General features: G+C 56.4%; 1 protein-coding gene across 5 annotated transcripts; it reads left to right on the forward strand.

The window, feature by feature from the left end:
• Window positions 1-945: 945 nt before the first annotated feature.
• On the forward strand, window positions 946-21085 carry TMEM151B (transmembrane protein 151B). 5 transcript variants are annotated; one of them, XR_008734994.1, is made up of 4 exons: window positions 992-1226; window positions 8158-10150; window positions 10235-10356; window positions 15605-21085. XR_008734994.1 is itself a non-coding variant. In XM_055726059.1 (2 exons), the coding sequence occupies exons 1-2, from the start codon at window positions 1134-1136 to the stop codon at window positions 9592-9594; spliced, it is 1530 nt and encodes a 509-aa protein (XP_055582034.1). In that variant the 5' UTR covers window positions 992-1133; the 3' UTR covers window positions 9595-21085. The 5 variants fall into 5 exon arrangements, 1 of the variants encoding a protein (XP_055582034.1); XR_008734992.1 differs by having other exon boundaries at window positions 15642-21085; XR_008734991.1 differs by having other exon boundaries at window positions 946-1226; window positions 8158-10356; window positions 15642-21085.
• The last annotated feature ends 80 nt before the right edge of the window (window positions 21086-21165 follow it).

Here is a 21165-nt window from a genome sequence, read left to right on the forward strand (position 1 = left end):
ACCTGCAGAGACATCTGATTTCCCAAGACTGTCAAGGAAGCTGGGCTCTACTTGCAATATCTGGACCTAGATGAGTCTGGATCGTTCCTGGGCTCTGTGTGTGTCCCCTGAGGATGCTACTGTGAGTTTAGACTGAGGGTCTGAAGAGACTCTCACTCATCCCTGCAATGAGACAGGGTAGGCCTGTAGGTGAAATACACTGCAGTCAGCTCCATGACAGCCAGTGAGCATCCTTAGGTCCAGTGGAGATCATAGCAGTGAAGACACTGCCTGACCTAAGGTTTTCCCCTGAGTGCCAGCGTTAGTGCTGATGGTCAGCCTTACCCCCCAGACCAGCTGGGGCTGCCCGTGGATTAGAAAAACAGCTGGAGCTCAGGCAAAGCGCTCCTGGTCCTCTGAGCTCTCCCACTTCATCCCAAGGGAAGGAAAACCCACGGGGAACCCTCACCTCCCTACCAACAGCCTGGCTGGGGCTGAAGCCTGCCCGGCTGCCCCGGCCAGCCTGACGCCCCCTCGGCGGGGCTGGGAGCGGGAGCCCCTCCCCGGCAGCGCCCGGAGGGCAGCTCGGCTGCCGGCTGGGCTCCCCAGGGGCGGCCGCGCAGGGCTCCCTGCCTGCCTGCTTGCCTCCCTCCTCGCCTGCCTCCCTCTTTGCCTGCCTCCCTGCCTGCATCCCTGCCTCCCTGCCGCCGGCGCCTCAAGGTCACCCACTGCCCCGCTCGGGAGGGCGTGGATCCAGCCGCGCCCCCATCCCCATCCCTATCCCCATCCCGTCCCCTCCTGCCCCTATCCCGGTCCCCGTCCCCATCCCCCCGCCATCCCCATCTCCATCCCGTCGCCATCCCATCCTATCTTCATCCCCATCCCATCCCCATCCCCATCCCGTCCCCCCGCCTCCGCCGCGGCCCTCCCACCGCGGCTCTGCCCGCCCTCCGCCGCGCCGGGCGCGGGAGCGGCGCTGCGCTGCGGCGGGGCCGGGGGCCGCCGTGCCGCGGCTGCGGGCCATGCCGCCGCGCCGCCCGCCCGCCGCGCCGCCCCGCCGCCCGCCCGGCGACCGGCGAGGCAGCGCCCGGCGGCGGGCGGGATAATGCGGCTGCCCAGCCCGCAGGCACCGCCAGCGGGGCGCCCCCGCCGCCATGTCCCCCCCGGCCTCGGCGGCCGCCGCCAGCGAGGGAGGCAGCAGCACGCCGGTGCCTCCGGAGGAGGAGGCGGAGGGGGCCCGAGAGGAGGTGAGGAGAGAGCGGCCGCCCCCCCCGGCCCGGGGCTGCCCCCAACCACCCTCCCTCCCCGCCCGCTTTGCATGGCGCGTTCATTGACCGCCCCGCCGCTGGCCGGGCCGGGCTTTGCCCGCACAGGTACGGACCCCCTCGCCGGGAGCCCCTCTCCCCTCCTCCGGCCGCGGGGCCGCGGTGCGGGCCGGCGAGGGGGGGGGGGGCGAGGAAACCCTCCCGTCGGTGCCCGCCGCCGGCAGGCTGCCCGCCCGGCCGCCCCGGCCCCGCTTCTCCGTCGCCCTCCCGTGCCCGCGGGGCTGGAAGGGGCGCAGCGGGCAGCGCCGTCCGGAGATGGGGCGGGGGGCGGCTGGGTGCAGGGGCAGCGGGGAGAGCACGGGAGGGGAGCGCGGGGCGCTGCATGGGCTTGCTGCAGTGGGAAGGGGTTGTTACGCCTGGGAGGAATGGGTATGGAGGGCCCCCTTGCTGCGCTCCGGCTTAGGGGGGTGCCAGGGGGTAGCACGGCTGCCCGGGTCACCGCGAGGGAAGACGCGGTGGGCAGCGGGGGAGAGGGCTCGGGGACGCGGCGAAGCCTGGTGGCTGCTCCCGGCTGCAGGTTGGCTGGGGCGAGCGGAAGGCGCAGGCTGGGGCAGGCCAGGTACCGTACAGCCTTGCCTCCAGGTATGCTGCAGTCCCCCCGCAGCTGATGGGTTCTCTGGACTCCAGGCAGCGGATGCCAAAGCAGGTCAGGAGCAGGGTGCTCAGTGCATAGGGAGCGGTGCGGGGAGGCAGGCGCGGGAGCCCCTTTGTCTGCCTCCACAGATCCTGCTTGCAGCTTGGGCTTCCCAAGGGGGGGGAGAAACCAACTGCGCTGACTAGCAAGACCCACCTTATGCCATGGGGCTGGTGGTCCATGCAGGGCAGCTAGGCAGCATAGGAAGGGCAGCGTTCTCCTGGTGTGGTGGGTTGTCCTCACCGGTGAGACCACAGCTCAAAGGGCAGCTTGGGGGGGATGCTCAGAAGCTGGTGCATCACTCGTCCTCCGCTGTTGAGGAGATGCAGTTAGCAAGTGCTGCATAATCCTGGTATTCTCTGCCTCCTTGGCTTAGGAAGAACATGCATGCCCGTGCACAGTTATTATATATATGCAGACTTATATTTAGATATAAATAATTGCAGGAGAGGAATGCTGAAGTTCAAGGACTGGGAAGCTGTACAAATACCATATACTCTGCTCTGCGGCTGTTCCTCTCTTCCTGCTTCCATTCAACAACCCGTGGCACCCCGGGCCCAGGCTCTCCAAACGGATCCTGGCCTGGGTAGCTAAACCATAAGGTGCCTTTTTAGCATGAGGACATGCTTGTGCCATGCTTGGGACATGGTGTCTTGCCCCTAGTGCCCTGGAAGTGCTGGTGCTACATTCAAGAGGGCACCACAGCTTTTGAGAGGTGCCAGAGCAAGAGCCAGTTTGGATAAAAGAAGTGTAACAGGGGCACTGCCCGGGTGAATTTCCCTTGCCTACAGTGTCCCCTGGCTCGCAGGGATTACAAGTGGATCGTATGGCCTTTGATTGCTCTGTGGTGGCTGCCAACTAGGGTGTCAGTATAATCTTACCCTGTGGGAGCAAGCAGAAGAGCTGCAGTCCATGACCTGCACCGTGGAGGCTAAGGGCACGCTTCCTGCGGCCAGAAGCTATCACAGACTTGTGTGAAGCAGCTGGTGGAGGAGAGGAAAGCTGCAGCCTTTCCTGACAGTGCCATGGTGTCTCATCTGATGCAATGAGGAGAGACCTTAGTGGCGGGCTTGGATTCATGGACTGACCTAGGGCAATCCTCTTGTCTTCAGAAACACCAGGAGGGGAGGGTGTTGCTCCCCTATAGTGCCTGTGTAAGGCCACACTGGCAGTGTGATGTCCTTATTTCTGTCAGAACCAACTGCTGGTACCAACATTGCTGAGCGTCCTGGGAGTGTGGCTGAATCCCACCTGTCCTGGGAGTGTGGCTGAATCCCACCTGTCCATTGGCCAGGGCCTGCAGGGAGCCAGAGGAGATGTCCGGGGACTGGAAAATGGGGCGCATGCTTTGTCCTGTTTGAAGGTGCTTCATCTTGACATATCTCAGATCACTGTGTCTAGGAGCCAGGCTGGGCTTCAGGTGCTGCTCAGCTTGTCCCAGCAAGGCAAGCAGCAAGAGCTACTGGCCAGAGCTGGCTGAGCCCTTCTTCCCTGTTGGCATCACATACATACACCTACACTTAATGGTGGTGAGCTGAATCTCACTCAGCAATGCATTTCCACCTTGGAGGGTAGGAAATGCCAGGGGACAAGCTCTTCAGCCTGGGAACAAACAAAAAAATGTCCTTGTCCTGTTGCTCGGGTGGGATCGGATGGAAGGAACCAGTCCTCCTCCAAGTTGGCGTGTAAAATGGAGACGTTGGTACCATTGCAGGAGCTGGCTGCTGGCAGGGTTCCCTGGCTCCTAGATGCTCAGCCTTCCCCTTTCCTCTGCGGTTGGCAACACTGACAGCCTGGGGCTGAGCCAGCTCTTCTAGGCAGGTAGTTCCTGAATCTGGGCTGTGGGATGTGATGGGGTTGTTTGCTGGGACCATCTTGGCCAGGAGTTGCCAGTGTCTGCCCAGGGCCTTGGAAGATGGTGCAAATTCCTCAAAATGACTAGATCCTTCCCACCTGCCTTGTTCTGGGGATTTGAGGTCAAAGGGAACAGGGCTTATTCATTTGTTGCATGATGTAAACAAATTGGCAGGGCCATGGAAACTGATGCTCGGGAGTCCCACTGGAGTCCCCTGCAGGCTGCTGCCATAACCTGGCACTCAGGAGTTACCTGTGCCTTCAGGCTGCTGCTCTATGGCTTTTTTGAATCATTTTTTCAGCCCGTAGAGGGCTGTCTCTAGGACAACTAACCCTGTGAACTCCCAGGCATCTTGTAAAGTGTGGGCTTAGCATTCTGAGGGTGAATCGGAGATTTCAGGCAGGTCTCTGCAGGGAGAGGCAGGTGAGAAGTGCAGGAGCTGAGGACACAGGAACACTTGTTAAACAGGGGGATGGAAGATGGTGCCAGGGACAGGTTGTTTCAGAGAGGAGCTTGAAGAGCTTGAAGGATTTCTGGAGTTGTTTAGTGTTCAGAGTTGCAGGGTCAAGGTTGTAGGAGTGATGAAGGTATTTTGGCCGATGCGCTTGGCCACTGGGGTGCTGGGCAGGTTTGTCCCCTTGAGGCTTTTTTGAGAAGAGGATTCCCCAACTCTCCTAGGAGTTTAGTGCAAGCAGTGATGGGGTCCTCCTCTTCTACTGCCTCTGCCCTGTGCATTGCAGGCATCTCCGTTTCCTTCACTGCTGCTCATAAGTCATCCTCTCCATCCCTTCCTGTGCATCTCAGAGCAGCAGCTACAGGTGCAGGACTTCATCTCCTTTCACTTCAGGGGCAATGTCAGAGGCAAACACTACGTGTGAGGGAGGGGAGGCTGTAGCAGCAGTCTACACCTTGCCTTTCCCCATGTGTGTTACAGTTAGCACCTAGGTGCCTGGTAAGAGTTGTCCCATGTGTTCTACATGGTAAACTGAAGCACAGAGCGGGGAGTTGACTGGGATCCCACAAAAAGGATGGCCAAGCCACGGCTGGACCAGTTCTGCCCTCTAGCACTGCAGAGATGTTTAGGTGTATCTGCGATAGTGAATTTGCTTACCCCTCTCCAGTGCTCAAGCCTGAGCAATGAGGGAAGCTCCCAGTGATGGAGGGAAGCCCTGTCTGCAGTGAAGTAGGGCAAGCCTTTCGCCTGCTTCCATCAAACTGCAGTGGGCAGATGATGACGGCATTTGTATCAGAGCCTGCTGTCCTCCTAGTGGCACTGTTCTGGGACAGAAAGGATTCCGCTTTCCCCAGCTTTTTCATCTGCATCTTTGCTGTGCTGGACTTCTCCAAGGCTGATTAAGAGCTCCAGGAGGCAACCTTATTTAGCTGCTTCTGTGGGGGGAAGCCGCGGAGCTGGTTGTTTGCTCCTGTGAGTCCTTTGCAGCCCGGGAGAGGAGCAGGGATGCTGCAGTTCCTACTGGGATTAGACTCTGCAGCTGGCTCCTCCTCCGTCTTTGCTGTGGTTGTATCCCGTCATTGGCACTTGATCAGCTTTCAGAAACCCCACCAGCGTGGGCTGATGTGTATGTGTTTTGCCTCAAAAACCTAGGACAAAACTGGGTTGTAAACAGTTTAGAGCAGGGGTTAGCGTGACCCTGTTAAAGCTCTGCAGTATCTAAATACTGCGTAGTCCTAGGAGGAGACTAATGTGTGGACTAGAGCCGTGCTAACACGGTTTCTGGAACCAAGCCTGAGCTGCATCGCGCTCCCTGCCGCCCTGCCCTGGGTGGGTAACCGCAGCAGGGCTTGCCTGCATCTCTGCAGGGCAACAGCCAGCATTGTCCTTCTGAGCAGGACGATGCAGGCAGTGCAGGCAGTGCGGAATGTGAGGGGCCGGGGAGCAACCAGGAGGTGGAATTTGCTTTTCCGAGGTGGACCTGGCTGAAGATCTGTCTCACTGATGCCCCTTCCCCAACCTGGCAAACGAGCGAGCGGAATGCTTTGCTTTATTCTTTGTGCTCCATCTGCAGATCCGTTCCCCCAACGAGGTGCTGTTTCTGTGCAGGTCCTCTTGCCCCACAGACGCCCCAGGGTCAGTGTGTGCCTTGCATCTCCTGAAGCCCCCATTCAGACCCTCCCCATGCTCCTCCTTTGGCCTAGCAGTCCCCTTAGAGCCTCACAGCTGGGGCTGCTGCCGCTGGGGAAGGTTTGCAATGCAGAAGGCAGCTGTGGGAGAGGAGACCTTCAGTCCTCACTCCCTTTTCTCTTACCTGGGTTCATTCTTGCCCCGTGACTGTAAGGCTGCTGTGGTGGTGGGTCACACTGGGAAGACTGGGGTGCACGTGCACCCGTGCCAGAGCTGCTGAGCAGAAGCGCTCCACACCTTTCCCTGTTGCCTGCAGGCCAGCACTGCCCCACCTGCCTTCCCTGGGCTCTGTCTCTGTCACCAGCTCTCACTCTCAGCCAGTGGCCCCAAAGAGGGGAGCTCAGCACTACTGATGCTCAGGATCCTCAGCAGGATGTGCCGCTTGCTCTGCTCCTCACAGGCGGGCTGCTGGGGTGGCCAGGAAGGGAAGCTCCCTGCCTCTGGGAGAGAAACCTCAGTTGGAGATTTGGCCTGGATCCAGCCCTGCTAATTGCAGTGGCACAAGTCCCACTGTCATGGGGTGGGCCAGGCTTTGACAAGGTGTCGGGAGGAAGGTTTAGTCTGTGGGACTCTAGGGGACCACACCAGGGCTGAGGGGCTCTTCAGGAGAGCAAGGGGGACTTCTCAGAGGAAAGAGGTGGCCCAGATCTGTCCCTAGACCTGCCAGTGCCTTGTGACATCTGGTTCTTGCTTTAACTTCCCTTTTCATGCAAGAGTGAAAGTGCCCCCCTCCCCCTGACTTTCTAGCAGCATGAGCCCATTCAGCTCTTTGGGATCCCTGGATGAGAGACCTCTCCAGCCCAGTGCGCTGCGGAGCAGAGGAGGGATGGGGCCAGGCCTGGACTTCACTGCCGCGAGTGGTGTCATTACAGCTGGTGTTAGCCCCTGCAGTGGTGGAGGTGAGCTCAGGAGCCGTGCTGCGTGCAGCTGGGGAGGGACAGCAGAGCTGAAGGTCTCTTAGTGACTTCAGTGGCACCTGCACAAGGCTGGGGTTCTTGCCCCCTCCTTCTCAGGTCACACCTTTGGAAATTGCTGGATGAAATCTTTTGTATAAGAAAGCAAATAATCTCTTTGCATGTGTTTCCCTTTGGGTGTGATAATATCATGTCTCATTGACCATGCTGGTTCAATACTTGAGACTTCAGGGTGTTGCAGAGTGACAGAGGTTTCCTTAAGCCTTTGTGAAACCCTACACGGTTCCTATGGTGAAGGCACCAGTGCAATCCCTTTAAAAAGTGCTATTGCTGAACTTCTGCCCTTTTCTCACCGTGAAAGACCTGCGAGCAGTTTTTCCAGAAGTGTGGGCTGTCACAGCCGAATCCCAGTGCAAGTAGGGACATTTGCTGGCGGCCTTGACTGGCCGCTTGCCCTCCCTGCTGCTGCAGATTGGTAGGGTGCTCTTCTCTTCCAGCCTGAACACCTTTTAGGATGTTATTCCGTGTTTGCTTTCTCTCCCACCAGAGGTCACGGAAAAGTACTTTCCCTTTTGTGTGGTTTATAAAGCACTTGAGAAGCACTTCAGAGCCCCTTGGGCTGCCAAGTGTTGTGGTGGGAATTGCCATTACCAGAGACCTTCCCAGTTGCAGGAGGTCTGTTTCTCCATCTTACAGGCACCCCAGGCTGCTTATGCTGCTCTGGTGGGAGAAATCTGAACGTTGCTGTTGGTCGTTACTGGGAAAGGGGGAGAGACTTGTGTGCCAGCGAGCGGTGAGAGACGCAGTGGGAGGAGCTGTGGAGAGGTGTTCAGGTGGGACACCCATCGGTTAGAGCTGCCTGTGCTGGTGGGATGGGCGCAGAAGCTGAGGTATGTGGGGGAGATCCTCCAGCCTCCATCTTGCTGTGCTTCAGCACCCCTCGCCAGGACGTGGAAGTGTGGGGGTTACTCCCCATTGAAGGAGGGGGATGCTTGGGGGGCAGGCTGGCAGAGTTGCCCTCTGCTGCTCTCCTCCATGTCCAGCTGGGCTCTGGCTGTCTCCCAAGGCAGAGCACCACGAAGGGAAGAGGGGGGTGACAGTTATCTGTGCTGCAGGACTGTCGTCCTGGGGGAGATCCCGGCCTCTGGCCTCCCGCTGAGCCTAGGGGCCCCATGGCATCTGCTGTTTGTCCCCATTTGCAGAGCTACAGATGCCACCATGGCCCCCTGCTACCTGCTCCCCTCCCCCAGGCCCCCACTGACTCCTCTCTTGTTTTCTCTCCCCTTCGCCCCGGTCCCCTGGAGCAGCAGCGGCCGGTGAAGCAGTCTCTCAGCAAGTCCCTGTGCCGAGAGTCCCACTGGAAATGCCTGCTGCTGTCTCTCCTCATGTACGGCTGCATGGGAGCTATGACCTGGTGCCACGTCACCAAGGTGACCCGGCTGACCTTTGACAGCGCTTACAAGGGCAAGTCCATGATGTACCACGACAGCCCCTGTTCTAATGGCTACGTCTACATCCCCTTGGCCTTCCTGGTGATGCTCTACGTGGTGTACCTGGTGGAGTGCTGGCACTGCTACACCCGCAACGAGCTGCAGTACAAGGTGGATGTGGAGAGTGTGCATGAGCGTGTGCAGCGGATGCAGCAAGCGACTCCCTGCATCTGGTGGAAGGCCATCAGCTACCACTACGTCCGCAGGACCCGGCAGGTTACCCGCTACCGCAATGGGGATGCTTACACCACCACCCAAGTGTATCATGAGCGGGTCAACACTCATGTGGCAGAGGCCGAGTTTGATTATTCCAATTGTGGAGTTAAGGACATCTCCAAGGACCTCATTGACTTAGAGAGCTACCCGGCCACACGGCTCCGCTTCACCAAGTGTTTCAGCTTTGCCAACGTGGAGTCGGAGAACTCCTACCTGACCCAGCGGGCCCGCTTCTTCACGGAGAACGAGGGGCTAGATGACTACATGGAGGCCAGGGAGGGGATGCACCTCAAAAACGTGGACTTCAAGGAATACATGGTGGCCTTTTCTGACCCAGACAACCTTCCTTGGTATGTATCCCACTATGTCTTCTGGGTGGCGGCTCTGCTGACCCTATCCTGGCCCCTGCGGGTGCTAAATGAGTACCGCACCTCCTACGTCCATTACCACGTGGAGAAACTCTTTGGGTTCGACTATGTGGCGGTGACACCGGCTGAGGAGCGCTCCTTCTGCCGGAGGATGCCCCGCGTCAACACGGTGGACAGCACTGAGCTGGAGTGGCACATCCGATCCAACCAGCAGCTGGTACCCAGCTACTCAGAAGCGGTCCTGATGGACTTGGTGGGGCTCTCCGGCTGCACCAGCTACTCTGCTTGCCGGTATGGGGGCTACCGGCAGAACTGCGAGCGGTGCCACAGGACTATAAGCAGCTCCTCCATCTTCTCCCGCAGTGCTCTGAGCATCTGCAACGGCAGCCCCAGGATCCCCTTCAGCAGCAGCCGCTTCTCCCTGGGCCGCCTGTACGGCTCACGGCGCAGCTGCCTCTGGCAAAGCCGAAGCGGGAGCCTGAATGAGCAGAGCTGCCCCACCGAGCAGACCCGCCTCTCCAGCCAGGTGACTGTGGAGGAGGAAGACCCTCCTCCTTACCAGGATGCCCTCTACTTCCCCATCCTCATCGTGCACCGCAACGAAGGCTGCCTGAACCATGACCACCGTCACCTCCACCGCAATGGGTCCTGTGTGGAGACCTCACTGTGAAAGCAGAGGGCGGTGAGATGTCGTTGTCCGGTGCCTGGCCCGAGCCAGTGCAGGATTTGGGGACAGCACAGGGGAGGCAAATGGCCTAGGAGGACATTAGGTTGGAGCGGACACGGCATCTCGCTCCGGCAGCCAGCAAAAGCTCCCCCTGCCATGGCTCTGACCTCCTGGAGGGGTGAGTGCCAATGCTCCCCCTGACACGGCACAGAACTCTAAACCGACCACCACATGCAAAAAAAAAAAAAAAAAGAAACAACCCAACCAAACCAAACCCCAAACCGTAATTCATGGCATCAAGATCCAAAGGGGGGAATAAAAAGACAGGCCTGATGCAGGGAGGGAGGTGCTTTGGCTCCCAGCCCTGGCTCCAGGCTGGCTCGTGCTCCGAGGAACCAGCAGCCACCAGAAAGCGCCCTGCTGCACCTCTGCCCACCCCGCTGCCCACGCTGGAGCAAGACCCCTTGCAGGGTGGAGGGGAGTGGGCCCCTTGGGAACGGCATGTAACTGCCTGTGCCTAAAGGTCTGGGGCATCCAGGCACGTGGAGCTGAGCGGCAGGTTAGAGCAAAGGCTGAAAGCCACGAATCCAGCTCTTCCCCTTCCCCCCCAACCGTTCCCCACCCTCCCCGCTTTTTTTTTTAGACCACGCTCCGACTGTTACTCTGTTCTCACTGCTGGGAATGGCACCACCTCCAGAGGATCCCAGGCTCGGCTCCTTAGGAAGCTTCAGCACACCAGTGACTCTGAGAGTCTGCATCCCCTAGGTAAAGGGCTTTCTGTTTGGGATTACAGCAGGCAGGCAGCACCAGGGAAGGGATGAATGTCCAAACCCAGATGGAGTGGAGATCTGTGGTACTGCTGATCCACTTGCTGGAGGAGGGCTCAGCTGGAAAGAAAAAGTGGGAGACCCCCTGGCGAGCTGGGGAAGGGGGGAAGGATGGCACTGGGACAGGCATTGTGGTAATAGGTGGGGTGTCAAGTGGCTGGGGTCTCCTCCTGCCTTTGAAGTGAGTCCTGGTCGGTTCAGACGAGCATCGAGGAAGGCTCTGGTAGGTTCAGGTGCAGTTCACCTATTGATAATAGAGCAGCAGGTTGGTGCATGTCTGTAAGAGTGAATTTTGCATGCGATCAGGCTGGGCTCTGGTTTCAGACTCTGAACTGCAGGCTCCTGGCAGCCTGGTTTTGGCAGAGAGCTCTGAAGGGCTGGGAGGGAGAAATGCAAAAGCACGCTGGAGCATCAGGAACCTGGGCTGAGGAAATGAGGAGCAAAGGGAGTCCCTTTCTGTGGGGTCCCACTGTGGGTGCAGGACCCACAGGTGGGAGACAGGGAGGCATCTGCCATGAGGGATGCTCTGCAGAACAGAGGCTGGGGATATGCTAGAGGGGAACCTGCTTAAAACCAAGCAGTTCGCACCACAGAGGTTTTTACAGAGGGGTGTCAGGCGGTGAGAAGTGAGGTGGCCTCTGTGTAGCCCATTAGCCCCTGGGTTCCTCCACCTTGCTCTTGTCAGGGCAGGTTGGCCTGCTCTGAGCTTTGTGCTGCCCCTTCTATCTCACTGGAAAGGGTCTTGGTGACATTGGGCAAGGAGCCTTCGTGTCACTGAAGCTGCATCAGTGGCTGCAGCATGCAGGCACCCAGCTTTTCCTTCTCCGTCAACACATCCCTGGATCTCATGTGTCCCTGTTCTCAGAAAAGCCATCTCCTTTTCGGTCAGCAGTTTGGGGGAGTGCATGCCAAATCAGCCAGCGGTTTCTCCAGACAGCACTGCCTCTTGGCCTCACCACTCTTCCCTTGTCAGCTGGGGCAAGCAATGGCTGTGAGCAGCAGGTCTTGGGTGACCAGAGCAAGTCCGTTAGCACCTGGGCATTTGAGCCTGGTGTCTGCCTCTGCATCCATTGCAGAAGGGCAAGACATAACAGCAAACAGTGAGCCATTGTATTTAGCCCAGCCTGTCTTCCTCCTGCCAGCTGTTAATTAAGGATCTGTTTCTCTAGTCGTACTGCTGTGCTGTTTCTCCTCCCAGGTCTTGGCGAGGCTGCAAATGCACCCTTCCACCACATCATTCCTCTTTTGAAAATCTTCTCTTGCTGGCAAGCCTGGAGAGATCAGTGCCTGTGGACATTGTAAGGCTCTGTTGGCTTTGCCCCCAGAGCCACCTGTTCTGCTTTTGTGCCTTGTGTGTCCTGGTCAGTGTCTCTTGCTCTTCCAGTCAGCTTGTCCTTCTGGATTCCAAGTGCTAGACTCCACCAAACAACAGTGGTTTGAACAGAAAGTCCCTTGAAATCTCACTCTGCTGTGATTCTGTCTTGTCATCTGCCCTTACTCTCACTACCAGACTAGAGATTGGCTTAAGTAAGAGGGTCCCTTTGAGAAGCATAAGGTCTCTGGTGTGTACACATCTCTCTACATTTTGTTCTCATTATTATCAGCACAGATTCAGACTGGGTGAAAGCAGCTACAGCCCCCTTGGCTGCCCTGGGATTTCCTTGCTTAGTGGTGACATTTGGCTTGCTGTGTGCTTGTGCTTCTCTCTCCAAGGGCCTAATGTGAGTCAAGGCCAATGCTGAGGGTCCTCGTGACTCTGGGGAGATAATGGTACGTGCTTGTATGTCCCAGTGAATCAGGAGACCTTCAGTCAGTGAAGCTGCAATGGGTCATTAGAGAGGAATGTGGTCTGCTTGTCCTTCCCAACATGTTCTCCTTGAAATCTCTTACACATTGTTTAAATTAGGCTGTGATGGCTCATCTTTCCATCTCTAGCCTCCAAGGTGCCTCGGACAGATGGATCTATATAAGATTTGGCAGGCCTTTTATCTCCCTGGGGCAAAGACAGTCCTCAGAATAAGGACAGATTAGTAGGGTCTCTGTGCCCCTGTCTTGGAGCACCTGCAGCAGAGTTCTGCTTTCAGGCGCTTTGTCCTTGGCTCTTTCTGGGTCTTTTGATGAGATTGCCTCCATTTATTCCTCTGGCCCCATTTTCACCTGCAAAATTGTATTCTGGAGGTGGCCTGTCCAGGTGGACACGTGTATCTTTGAGGCACAGCTGCTACTGTGGCCAGCAGCATCCACGCAGAGTCCTCCTGCGGTTGAACACCTCTCCCATGCACATATTGCCGGCTGCAGCCAGGTCCCAGATGTTGTCCCAGTGCCATGGTCTGTGGCCATCCCAGACCCACAGCACCCTGAGAAATGGGACCTCTAGCCAGTGCTTCCTGCTGCATGCCGGGTTTTCTCGGAGATCCCTTTCCTCATATGCTTGGTCCTGTTACCCCACTGCAGCTGGTGGGGCCGCCCCTCTGCGGTCCAGCCCTCTCCATTCTTGCCAGGTTGGAGACCCTCCTGCCCTGTCTTAGGCTCAGGAAAGAGGGTTGGCACTCTTGGGCATGTGAGAGTAGTAGGAGGGACAGGAGCTGCCTGGTGGCTTGGCACAGAAGTGGTGGAGCTGAAGAGAACAGGTTGAAACTGGGATTATGCTCCCTCTCCTCCCTGCCTGCAATGGCAGGGCAGCATGTCTAGCCAGGCAGGGAAGCTCACGGCAGACAACTGGGCTCTCCCTTCGTGGTCCTGGCATGAGATGCAGCTGGCAGAAAGGGTGTGCGTGTATGGGTTTCCTCCTAAGTGTTGGTGAGGGACCCCCATGCCCTGGGCAGCTGCTTTAATTCTCTTTGTGGCTCAGGTTATTAGCACAGATGGCCAGCGTGGGTCTGTCCCTGTTCTGGTGGAGTGGTCCCATCTCCCCAGCACACAGGCATCCACCCGCCACCATTCCAGGCTGAGCAGCAGTCAGGCGTCTGCTCTTCCTGCAGACTTGTGTCTGCTCTCTGCCGTGTCTGTGTCGGCGATGACGATTCCTTTGGCAGCTCATTCGATGGCCCAGTCTGCTCCTCTCATGATAGCCTGCTCCCTTATATCTAACCTGAGTTCTCCCTGCTGTATCTTAATCCCATTACTTCTCCTTCATTGACTGGTGAGTCTAATTGGCTCTGCTCCTTTTCCCCATGGCCTGCCTGACACAAGCAGGCGTTATCTGCTCTCTGCAGCCTTCCCTTCACCAATCCTAGGGTCTTCAGTCCCCGAGGATCTCACTGGGCAAACCCTGGCTTGCGTGGTGGTGCTGAAGTTTTCCCTGTGTAGCGAGTCTATGTTTTCTGCTCTGAGCCCAGCCTGGGAAAGAGGAGAGGGCCAAAGTTGCGAGCCATGCCTTGGTGTGTCAGGGTGGCTGTGTCCTTGTTTCTGGTGCAGAAGATCTCTTCAAAGTGAGCGAAATACGCAGAGCTGCTGGCCCCTTATGCAAGGAAAGCAGGACAGCCTGCATCACCCTCTGGGGAGGTGCAAGCCAGGTGCTTGTCAGTACGAGGGGGCAATAACTAGAGGATCTCCACAGTCAGGTGGCTTTGGTTGTTTCCATACATCGTTCACCCATCGGTTCACCCACTGCAGCTTTCCATGGGCCGAGAGTCAGGCCCAGCATTGCACTTGGCAGCAGGCTTTCCTCGCATACCAGGACGAGTGAGTTGGGAATGCTGCCAGCTCCTCTTCCTGGCTCTTCCTGGTGCTGATACCTCCCTAGAAGAGAGCTTAGTCCTTACTGCTGCAAGGCTGGACAATAAGTGTGGGCTGTCTGGTGTTTCCCATTGCTGCTGGTATACTCGCCAGGTACTTTAAAGTTCTCCAGCTTTCCTGAACTAGAGAAAGAGGGAGAATGTGTGTGAGAAGCTCTGGATTAGCTGATCTTCAGGATACATCACCACCCATTTATCCATCTTTGAGCACACGCTGGAAGCTTCCCAAATGATAGTGCTTAGCACTTTGCTTGTGCAGAACCCTGGTGACACCGGCCAGCCTGGTGATGCTTCTTGAGCTCACTGTGTATCATGCAGACCACACCAAGGAGGCAGATTTCAGAGAAGGCTTTTGGGTTGAGCAATTGTAGGGGGCATTCATTAGGGCAGGGAGAGGGAACCTCAGTTTATAGCCGAGGACACACTCCAGGCAACAAATACTCAGGATTAGTGCTGGGGAAGCTGCTGTTTTTCTGTTGTCAAGTGAGCACACAGCCCTCCACACCCCTCTCTTTATGCTCTCCATAAAATGCACGTTAGAGACTCATCCCGCCCCTGCCCTCTTTGTTGTCTCTTCACTCAAGAGGCTGCAGAGCTGTTTAGTGACTGATGGATGCCTATGAGGAGGGGACTGCAGGAAAAAGGTGTGTTAAGTGGAAGTTTAAGCAAGTGAGGTAGCATCCAATGTCAGTAAAACAGTGCCTGCTGATTAGCCTGTGGGAAGAATAATGCTTTTAAGCTCTCCTTCCAGCCTTTCCAACCATGGCTTCAGTGCTGCTGTCTAATATCACCAGGGCGCTGTGTTACTTTTAGCAGGGTACAACCTTGCTGCAGTGTGCTCCTACTCTGCTGCAGTAGCAGTAGGGCGTGGGTCTGAAACACACCACCACCACCAAGAAGTTGTGTTAGCAAAGAGCTGTAAGTCTCACTTTGTGATATGTGCTTCTAATCATGTTTCATTCATATTCGGTGGTTAGAATAAGGTCTATATGAATATGATCTGGATCCAGATCATCTCAGAAATGGGACGTGGTTAAAGTGTTAGCTCTGTTTGGTAATGCTGCCTCCTGTGATGCACGTGGGCCTAGAGTCTCCACTGAACCAGGTATGTTTGGGGACCAAAGTTCATAGGACCTGGGAGCCCAGTGGGGCCTTGGGGCTGAGCTGAGCCCACCTAGGACTTTTTTCCCTGTGGGCATTCTGGAAAAAGGGGAAAGGGGCTTAGTCACATTTCATGTAGAAATTAATGGGCTATGTTCATTCCTACTGTAATTTTATTGAAGCCAGCGGTAATATACCAGTGTGAGCTTGGCTTAGCAACCCCTCAGAGCGATCTGTCCCTGAGTCCAGACAAATTGATCTATGACAGTGTTGCTTTGATGCATAGAGTTCATGTTGGGTCTTGGCCAACATGAATTAATGTTGAATGTCTACTGTCTCTGCAAGCAGTGGGTTGAATTGTTCTGCTCTACTGCCTCCATCACAGCTGCTCCGCCAAGAGAAACGTTATGCCCATGGATGCGATCTTGCCAGCTCCCTCAAAAGCAAGCTAACAAAAAAATTGACCTGCACCGCACTGGGAGAGGAGCCTTCTCCCACAGGACCGTAGCCTTTCCGCACACGAGGGAAGAGAGGTCGCAAGGACAGAACCGAACCTGCAAGACCTATGGCCTCGTGGCTTCCCCTTCCTCCTTCCCTCCTCACCTCGTCTGTCTGTCTTGGGGGAGGGACAGTTTCTTTGTGGAGTTCAGCAAGCTCCTCTTCCTGCAGCTTATAAACAGTCTCTTCTAACAAGTACACCATCCACCTATGCAACACTTCCAGAAGCTGCCAAGTTTTCAGGAGCCCATTACGATGTGCAGCGTGGCCACCCAGCACTGAGAATAAGCACAGTGGCTGCTGGAAAGTTAAGTGAAGTGGGTTTTATTCCTCCCCCACCCTCCCCGAGGAAGACTGTTTTTGTTGGGCCTTTTTGTTCGTTTGGTTTTTGTAAACTCCATTTGGGGAAATGAAGCTTGTGAGAAATCGGTGCCCATCCTGAACCCTCCCCAGTCCTTCGAACTTCGGGAATGGATGGATCACCTACTGTGATTATAATTTAGTGGATTTTGTAGAGCGAAGTAACTTCACACACAGACACATGAGATTCTTTCACTCTCCATCAGCACAAGCTGCTTCTGCGATCTTAGCTACTCACATTAGTGAAAGAAAAAGCCTAGCTAGAATGTGGTGAGATGACTTAGTATTTTGTATCAGTCCCATGGTCCCAACGTCCATTAGCAGCACTGTCAGCTGCCGTGCCATGAATTCGGACTTTGGATGGCAGCCCGTGAACCAGTCAGGTTGAAAACGTTTGGAAAAACCGAAGCCCGAATCTATACTTGTCTCCAGAAGCAAGTGCAGAGAGAGGATCAGCTGAGAGCAGACGTCACCTCCTGCTCAGCCCAGCCAGAAGCTGGTGGGCTCTGTGCTGCACCTGCCCCCCCAGGGAGAGCCGGTCCCCAGGGGCCGAGCAGCAGGGAAGAAGAGTCTGATGAAGCAGCATGCACAAGACCGCTCAGCCAGCTGGGGAAAAAGCGGTGATGACTAGACCCCAAAATAACAGGATTTCACTTTGGAAATGCCAACAGCTTTTTCAAACTGAAATGAGGCTAAAAGGCTGTACCAGTTGTGGGAAGTGTTTCAGGTTGCTGTTCCTTGCTTAAAAAAATTAATATTTGATGGTGAGGTGGGTTTAAGCACTCCAGCCAGCTCTGTCAGAAATGTGCAGTGCTGGTGGAGATGAAATACTCAAGGAAGACCGAGATAGTGGCCCTGTGGCTTTGCAGTAGGGTAGGCTGGTCAGGAAAGGAGGCTGAAGCCTGAAGTCTTCCTCTGCCCTTGGAATGTGACCTGGCCGTCCACCCAAGCCTGTGTGCGTGGCAGGGTGGCTTCTGCCTGCTCAGGTGCACGGCTGGGACCCACACGGCCCTGCAGAGGCTTCGTGTGTTTGTGGCTTCGGTCCGGTGTCACCCATCCGTCCTTGCGACAAGGGCTTTGCAGGGTGACAGAGCATTGCTTGTTCCTTGTGAGAAGAAACTCCTGACCTAGTTTTTGTGAGGAGATGGTGTGAAGTGTCACATTTGCTGCAGCGAGTGGCAGGGAGCAGGGATAAAAGCGTGGTGCAAGCTGTGTTTGAGAACAAGCTAATCCCTTGCTGGCTGCCTGAGACGGGATTGCTGCTGGATCTGCTCCCTGGCCAACACTCTCCAGCTCTTCTCACTCTCCCCAAACCTGATGTGCAAACTGTCATTCCTCTGAGCTAGCCAAAGCACCTCACTCCCCTGAGCTCCTCTGAAGCTGTGCATTTGCATCATTTTTATCCTCTCCCTGCCGGGCACCGTGGGCCAGCTATGAAACACCAGTGGATGCGTGGTGGCCTCAGGCACACTGGTGGCCAGACCTCGCCATAACCTGCTGGCTCACCTGCGCACAGCCTTCCAGCAATGCTCCCTGCCCTGGCGTGCCTTGTGCTTGCTTGGTGGAGAGACAGCACAGCCTGCAGAGCATTGCAGCACATCCTGGCCTCACTTTTGCATCACTTTAGGCTTTCCCAGAGAATTTCACAGCACTTCTCTGAACCTTTGTAGGCAGGGTAAATTCAACAGACCGCGGCTGGAAAACAGATGGCCTTGACATTTTGGTGGTCCTGATCTCCAGAGCCTTGGTGAGAGGCAGGTCGGCTGTTGTGGCAGTGCGGGACCAGGGGACAGCGTCACAGTGAAAGCAGCGTGTCTGCTGGGGGAGCCTCTGACCATGGGCTCTGCTTCTCCGCTGGGACCGAGGGCAGCTTTGCTGTGAGCTGAACAAGGTGCAGCTGATGGCAGAGCTAGGTGCGGAGGGCAGAAGAGCGTGTGAACGCTCCACAAGATGTGGAGAGGAGAGGCTGTATGAGAACAGCTGTAAAAGGCTTTGCAGATGTGGTGGTTTTTACGGGAGACACAAGGCAGGAGGCTGCTGTGCTGGAGCAGCAGTGCTGCGAGGCAGGCAGGGCAGGAGGGAAATGGAAGGAGCAGGGCATTTGATGGAGAAGCCCAGGAAAGAAATGGGTTTTCGAAGCAGGCTGTGCGTGCCCTGGCTGAGGAGACGGGCAGGAGGTGTTTCCAAGCCGAGGCGCCCAGACCAAGCCTCGCTGCATTGTCAGAGCAGCGATGTTGCCTCCGAGCCCGGCACTGACAGCTTGAGCACGTGTCACCAAACCGCGATGGCTAATGCAGCCACAAGGTGTAAATGTCACTAATGAATAAATTGCCTTGTGCCTTGGAGAGGCTAATCCATCACAGCCGGGGACAGGGATCTGACAGGCTTGGCTATTTCAGGCATAGCCTGTAGGGAGGAGGAACGCTTCATTTCTGAGCTGTCCCCTCCACCTAGGGAAGCCGATGCAGGACTTGGCTCCGCACCGCTCCCCAGCTTCCCAGCTGCCTGAGCTCAGGCTTCATTCTTCCTCACTGCTACCGAAGGAAGAAGCAGGAGGGGGTCTTGGTTAGCCAAAAGTGCCCTGTCAGCAGGGCAATGTGTGGGTCCCGGCTGGGGCTAGCTGGTGAGGGAGTTTGGAGGGAGGCTGCTGGTGCGGCGTAGGTGCTGAGAGGATAAAGCGGTGGGTCCCCAGTGATCAAATCTTGCATCGGTTGCCTGGGGTGCAGGGCTGTGGCCCGCACCCTGCGTGTTTCAGGCCGGTAGTACTTGGTGCCATGTTTTACAAATGTGCCATGTACTACCCAGCTCAGTGTCCTAGTTTACCCCTGTAACCTGCCCCAGCCCAAGCCCTCACCTAATCCAGAGACGGCTCTATTGTGCTGTCATGGGGTCAGTGCACAGGCCTCCCCGTTTTCTCCTGCTGTGGTTGAACCCCAGCCAGCAGCAAGCTGGCTGTGCAGAGGGCCACTAGGTACCCAGCAGGCAGGGACAGAAGCTCAGCGTGGACAAATCCAGCTCCATGGGAGCAAAGGGAGGCTGAACACAGCAACCAGTTCCATGTACAGCCTCTGCCCACCCCCGTGGCAGCCTGCTCCTCCACTCCGAGTCAGTGCTCGAAATCAACCTGCCGTCCTGTTTACAACATATGCCAGCGTGACACCTTGCAAATTGATGCCTGGGTCGCTGTGAGCAGAAGCCGCCAGGCTTGGGAAACCAGCCACTGGCTCCTGCTGCCGCACACGCTGTGCTCAGCCCTGTGGAAGCAGGGCTGGCCATCTGCTGTGGGAGGGAGCCAGCCGGGCGCCCCTGCTCCGGCCCGATGGGGCACCCACTGGCGTAGTCCAAGTGCAAGTCCTTGTGTCATTCCCCCTCCTTTACTTCCCGGCTACCCCGTGTCTCTCCCTGTCTCTCTGGCACAGACCCACAGGTGGGGGGATGCTCCCAGCTTGGCTGGGATCCCTCTGCTGCTGTGCTGCTCACGCTGCATCAGTGGATGGCATCAGGAGGGAAGACCAGCTCCCAGGCAAGGCACCAGAGGTCGTTCCCACCTCCAGATGGAGACCCACAGCTGACCCCCATCCTCAAAGCCCCGCAGTACTCCTTGGGGATGGATCTTGTGGGAGAGCTAAGGGGTCCGTACTGGCCCTGCGCTGGCACGTGCCCTTCCCAGCAAGGCAGTCCCACACCACGCTAACCGGAGCTGAAGCTGACAAGTGACCCACCAACAATGGGAGTGTTCACACTCAGACAACCTGCTGTTGCTGTCAGGGTTTTCATTTTTACCAGCTTGTACGGCATTTGAAATAGTTTCAGCCCTTGCAGACTGGCAGATAGGGGACTGTTCGTCTTGGGTGTGGGTGGGTGGTGCAGGCTGCTTGGTTTGGGCTTTGCTCTTTGGCCAGGAGATTGATGGGAGGGAAGGCAAAGGGTTCTCCAGGCGGCAGCTACCTGTCCAGGTGTTCCTGCATGTGGCAGCCCAGGACGGGGTTTGGAGAGTGCTCAGGTGGTGTTAACAGCCTCGGCCATTTGCAGGAAGAGGAGCTGTGAGTATCCTGGAAAGCAAGTCGACGTTTGTTCTGGTGATGATAGGTTTTCCTAAGCCCTTTTCTTTCCACCCCTGTTCCTCACTGGCTCTGGCAGCCAATTCCACCTCACACGTCTGCTAGCATGTCTGAGGGATCTCATTGCTGCCCTCCCAGCACGAGCTTTCATTGCACAACTGGCTGACCAGACACAGCCCTGTACTTGGCACTACAGGCAGGCTTGCCCAGGACCGGGCCACCCCCATCAAGTCTGCACCCCACCCTCGCTGCTGAAGCTGTTCCTTCATCAGCCTGATGCCGATCTGGGTCTTTTCTGCTGTTTCTGAACACGAGTTTTCATCTCATTCAGGTGTGTCATTCAGTGGAAATATTTTGTAAATGCAAATAAAAAGAAATAAATCTATTCAATACCTCGGTCTCGAGGATGGGAAACAAGGAGTGGGAGATGCCTGTGTGGGGAGCTTTCACAGCTGCTGCCGCTGGTTGGGATTTCTGGTGGATGTAGCCCCTGGAGCATCCATAAATAGTTGGGAAGGGAGCTACACGGACCTGCGAGGGCTTGGGGCTGAGCCCTGTCAGCACCCCTCACGCGGCCACCGCCGCCGGGGACAGCCTCACACTCCATCCTTTCTGATCTATAAGGGCATGACACGGCGCAGGTAAAGGTCCTGTTGGCTGGGGGCCGGCGGCACCGCGGGCATCTGTATCCATCAGGCAGAGCAAGAAGCAGGTAAATGGTGAACAAATTATTTTGTGAACACTGGGAAACAGTTTTTACTTTTCAACTCTGTCAATATGATCTAGCTCTGTCTGTCTCTCTATATATGTACAAACAGTATATCACAATGTTGCCTTTTTTGTTGGAAATATCAAAGTACAAAGATTGTAAACCAAATCGGTGTAATAAAAGTTTCAGATGATTCACTGAGGTGGCTGCCAGCTGTGGATCTGTGAGCGCTGGTGCCTGCATGGCTCAGAGGGCAGGAGGGGATGGAGGTCAGCCCGCTT

Source organism: Falco cherrug, chromosome 13, assembly GCF_023634085.1.
Source record: "Falco cherrug isolate bFalChe1 chromosome 13, bFalChe1.pri, whole genome shotgun sequence".
NCBI lineage: Eukaryota > Metazoa > Chordata > Aves > Falconiformes > Falconidae > Falco > Falco cherrug.

Bases quoted from the DNA above. Each gene is read 5' to 3' on its own strand.
- TMEM151B (XM_055726059.1), top strand. From the start codon at position 1,134: ATGTCCCCCCCGGCCTCGGCGGCCGCCGCCAGCGAGGGAGGCAGCAGC. The intron at 1,227-8,157 runs GTGAGGAGAGAG...CCCCTGGAGCAG, and splicing joins CGGAGGGGGCCCGAGAGGAG to CAGCGGCCGGTGAAGCAGTC.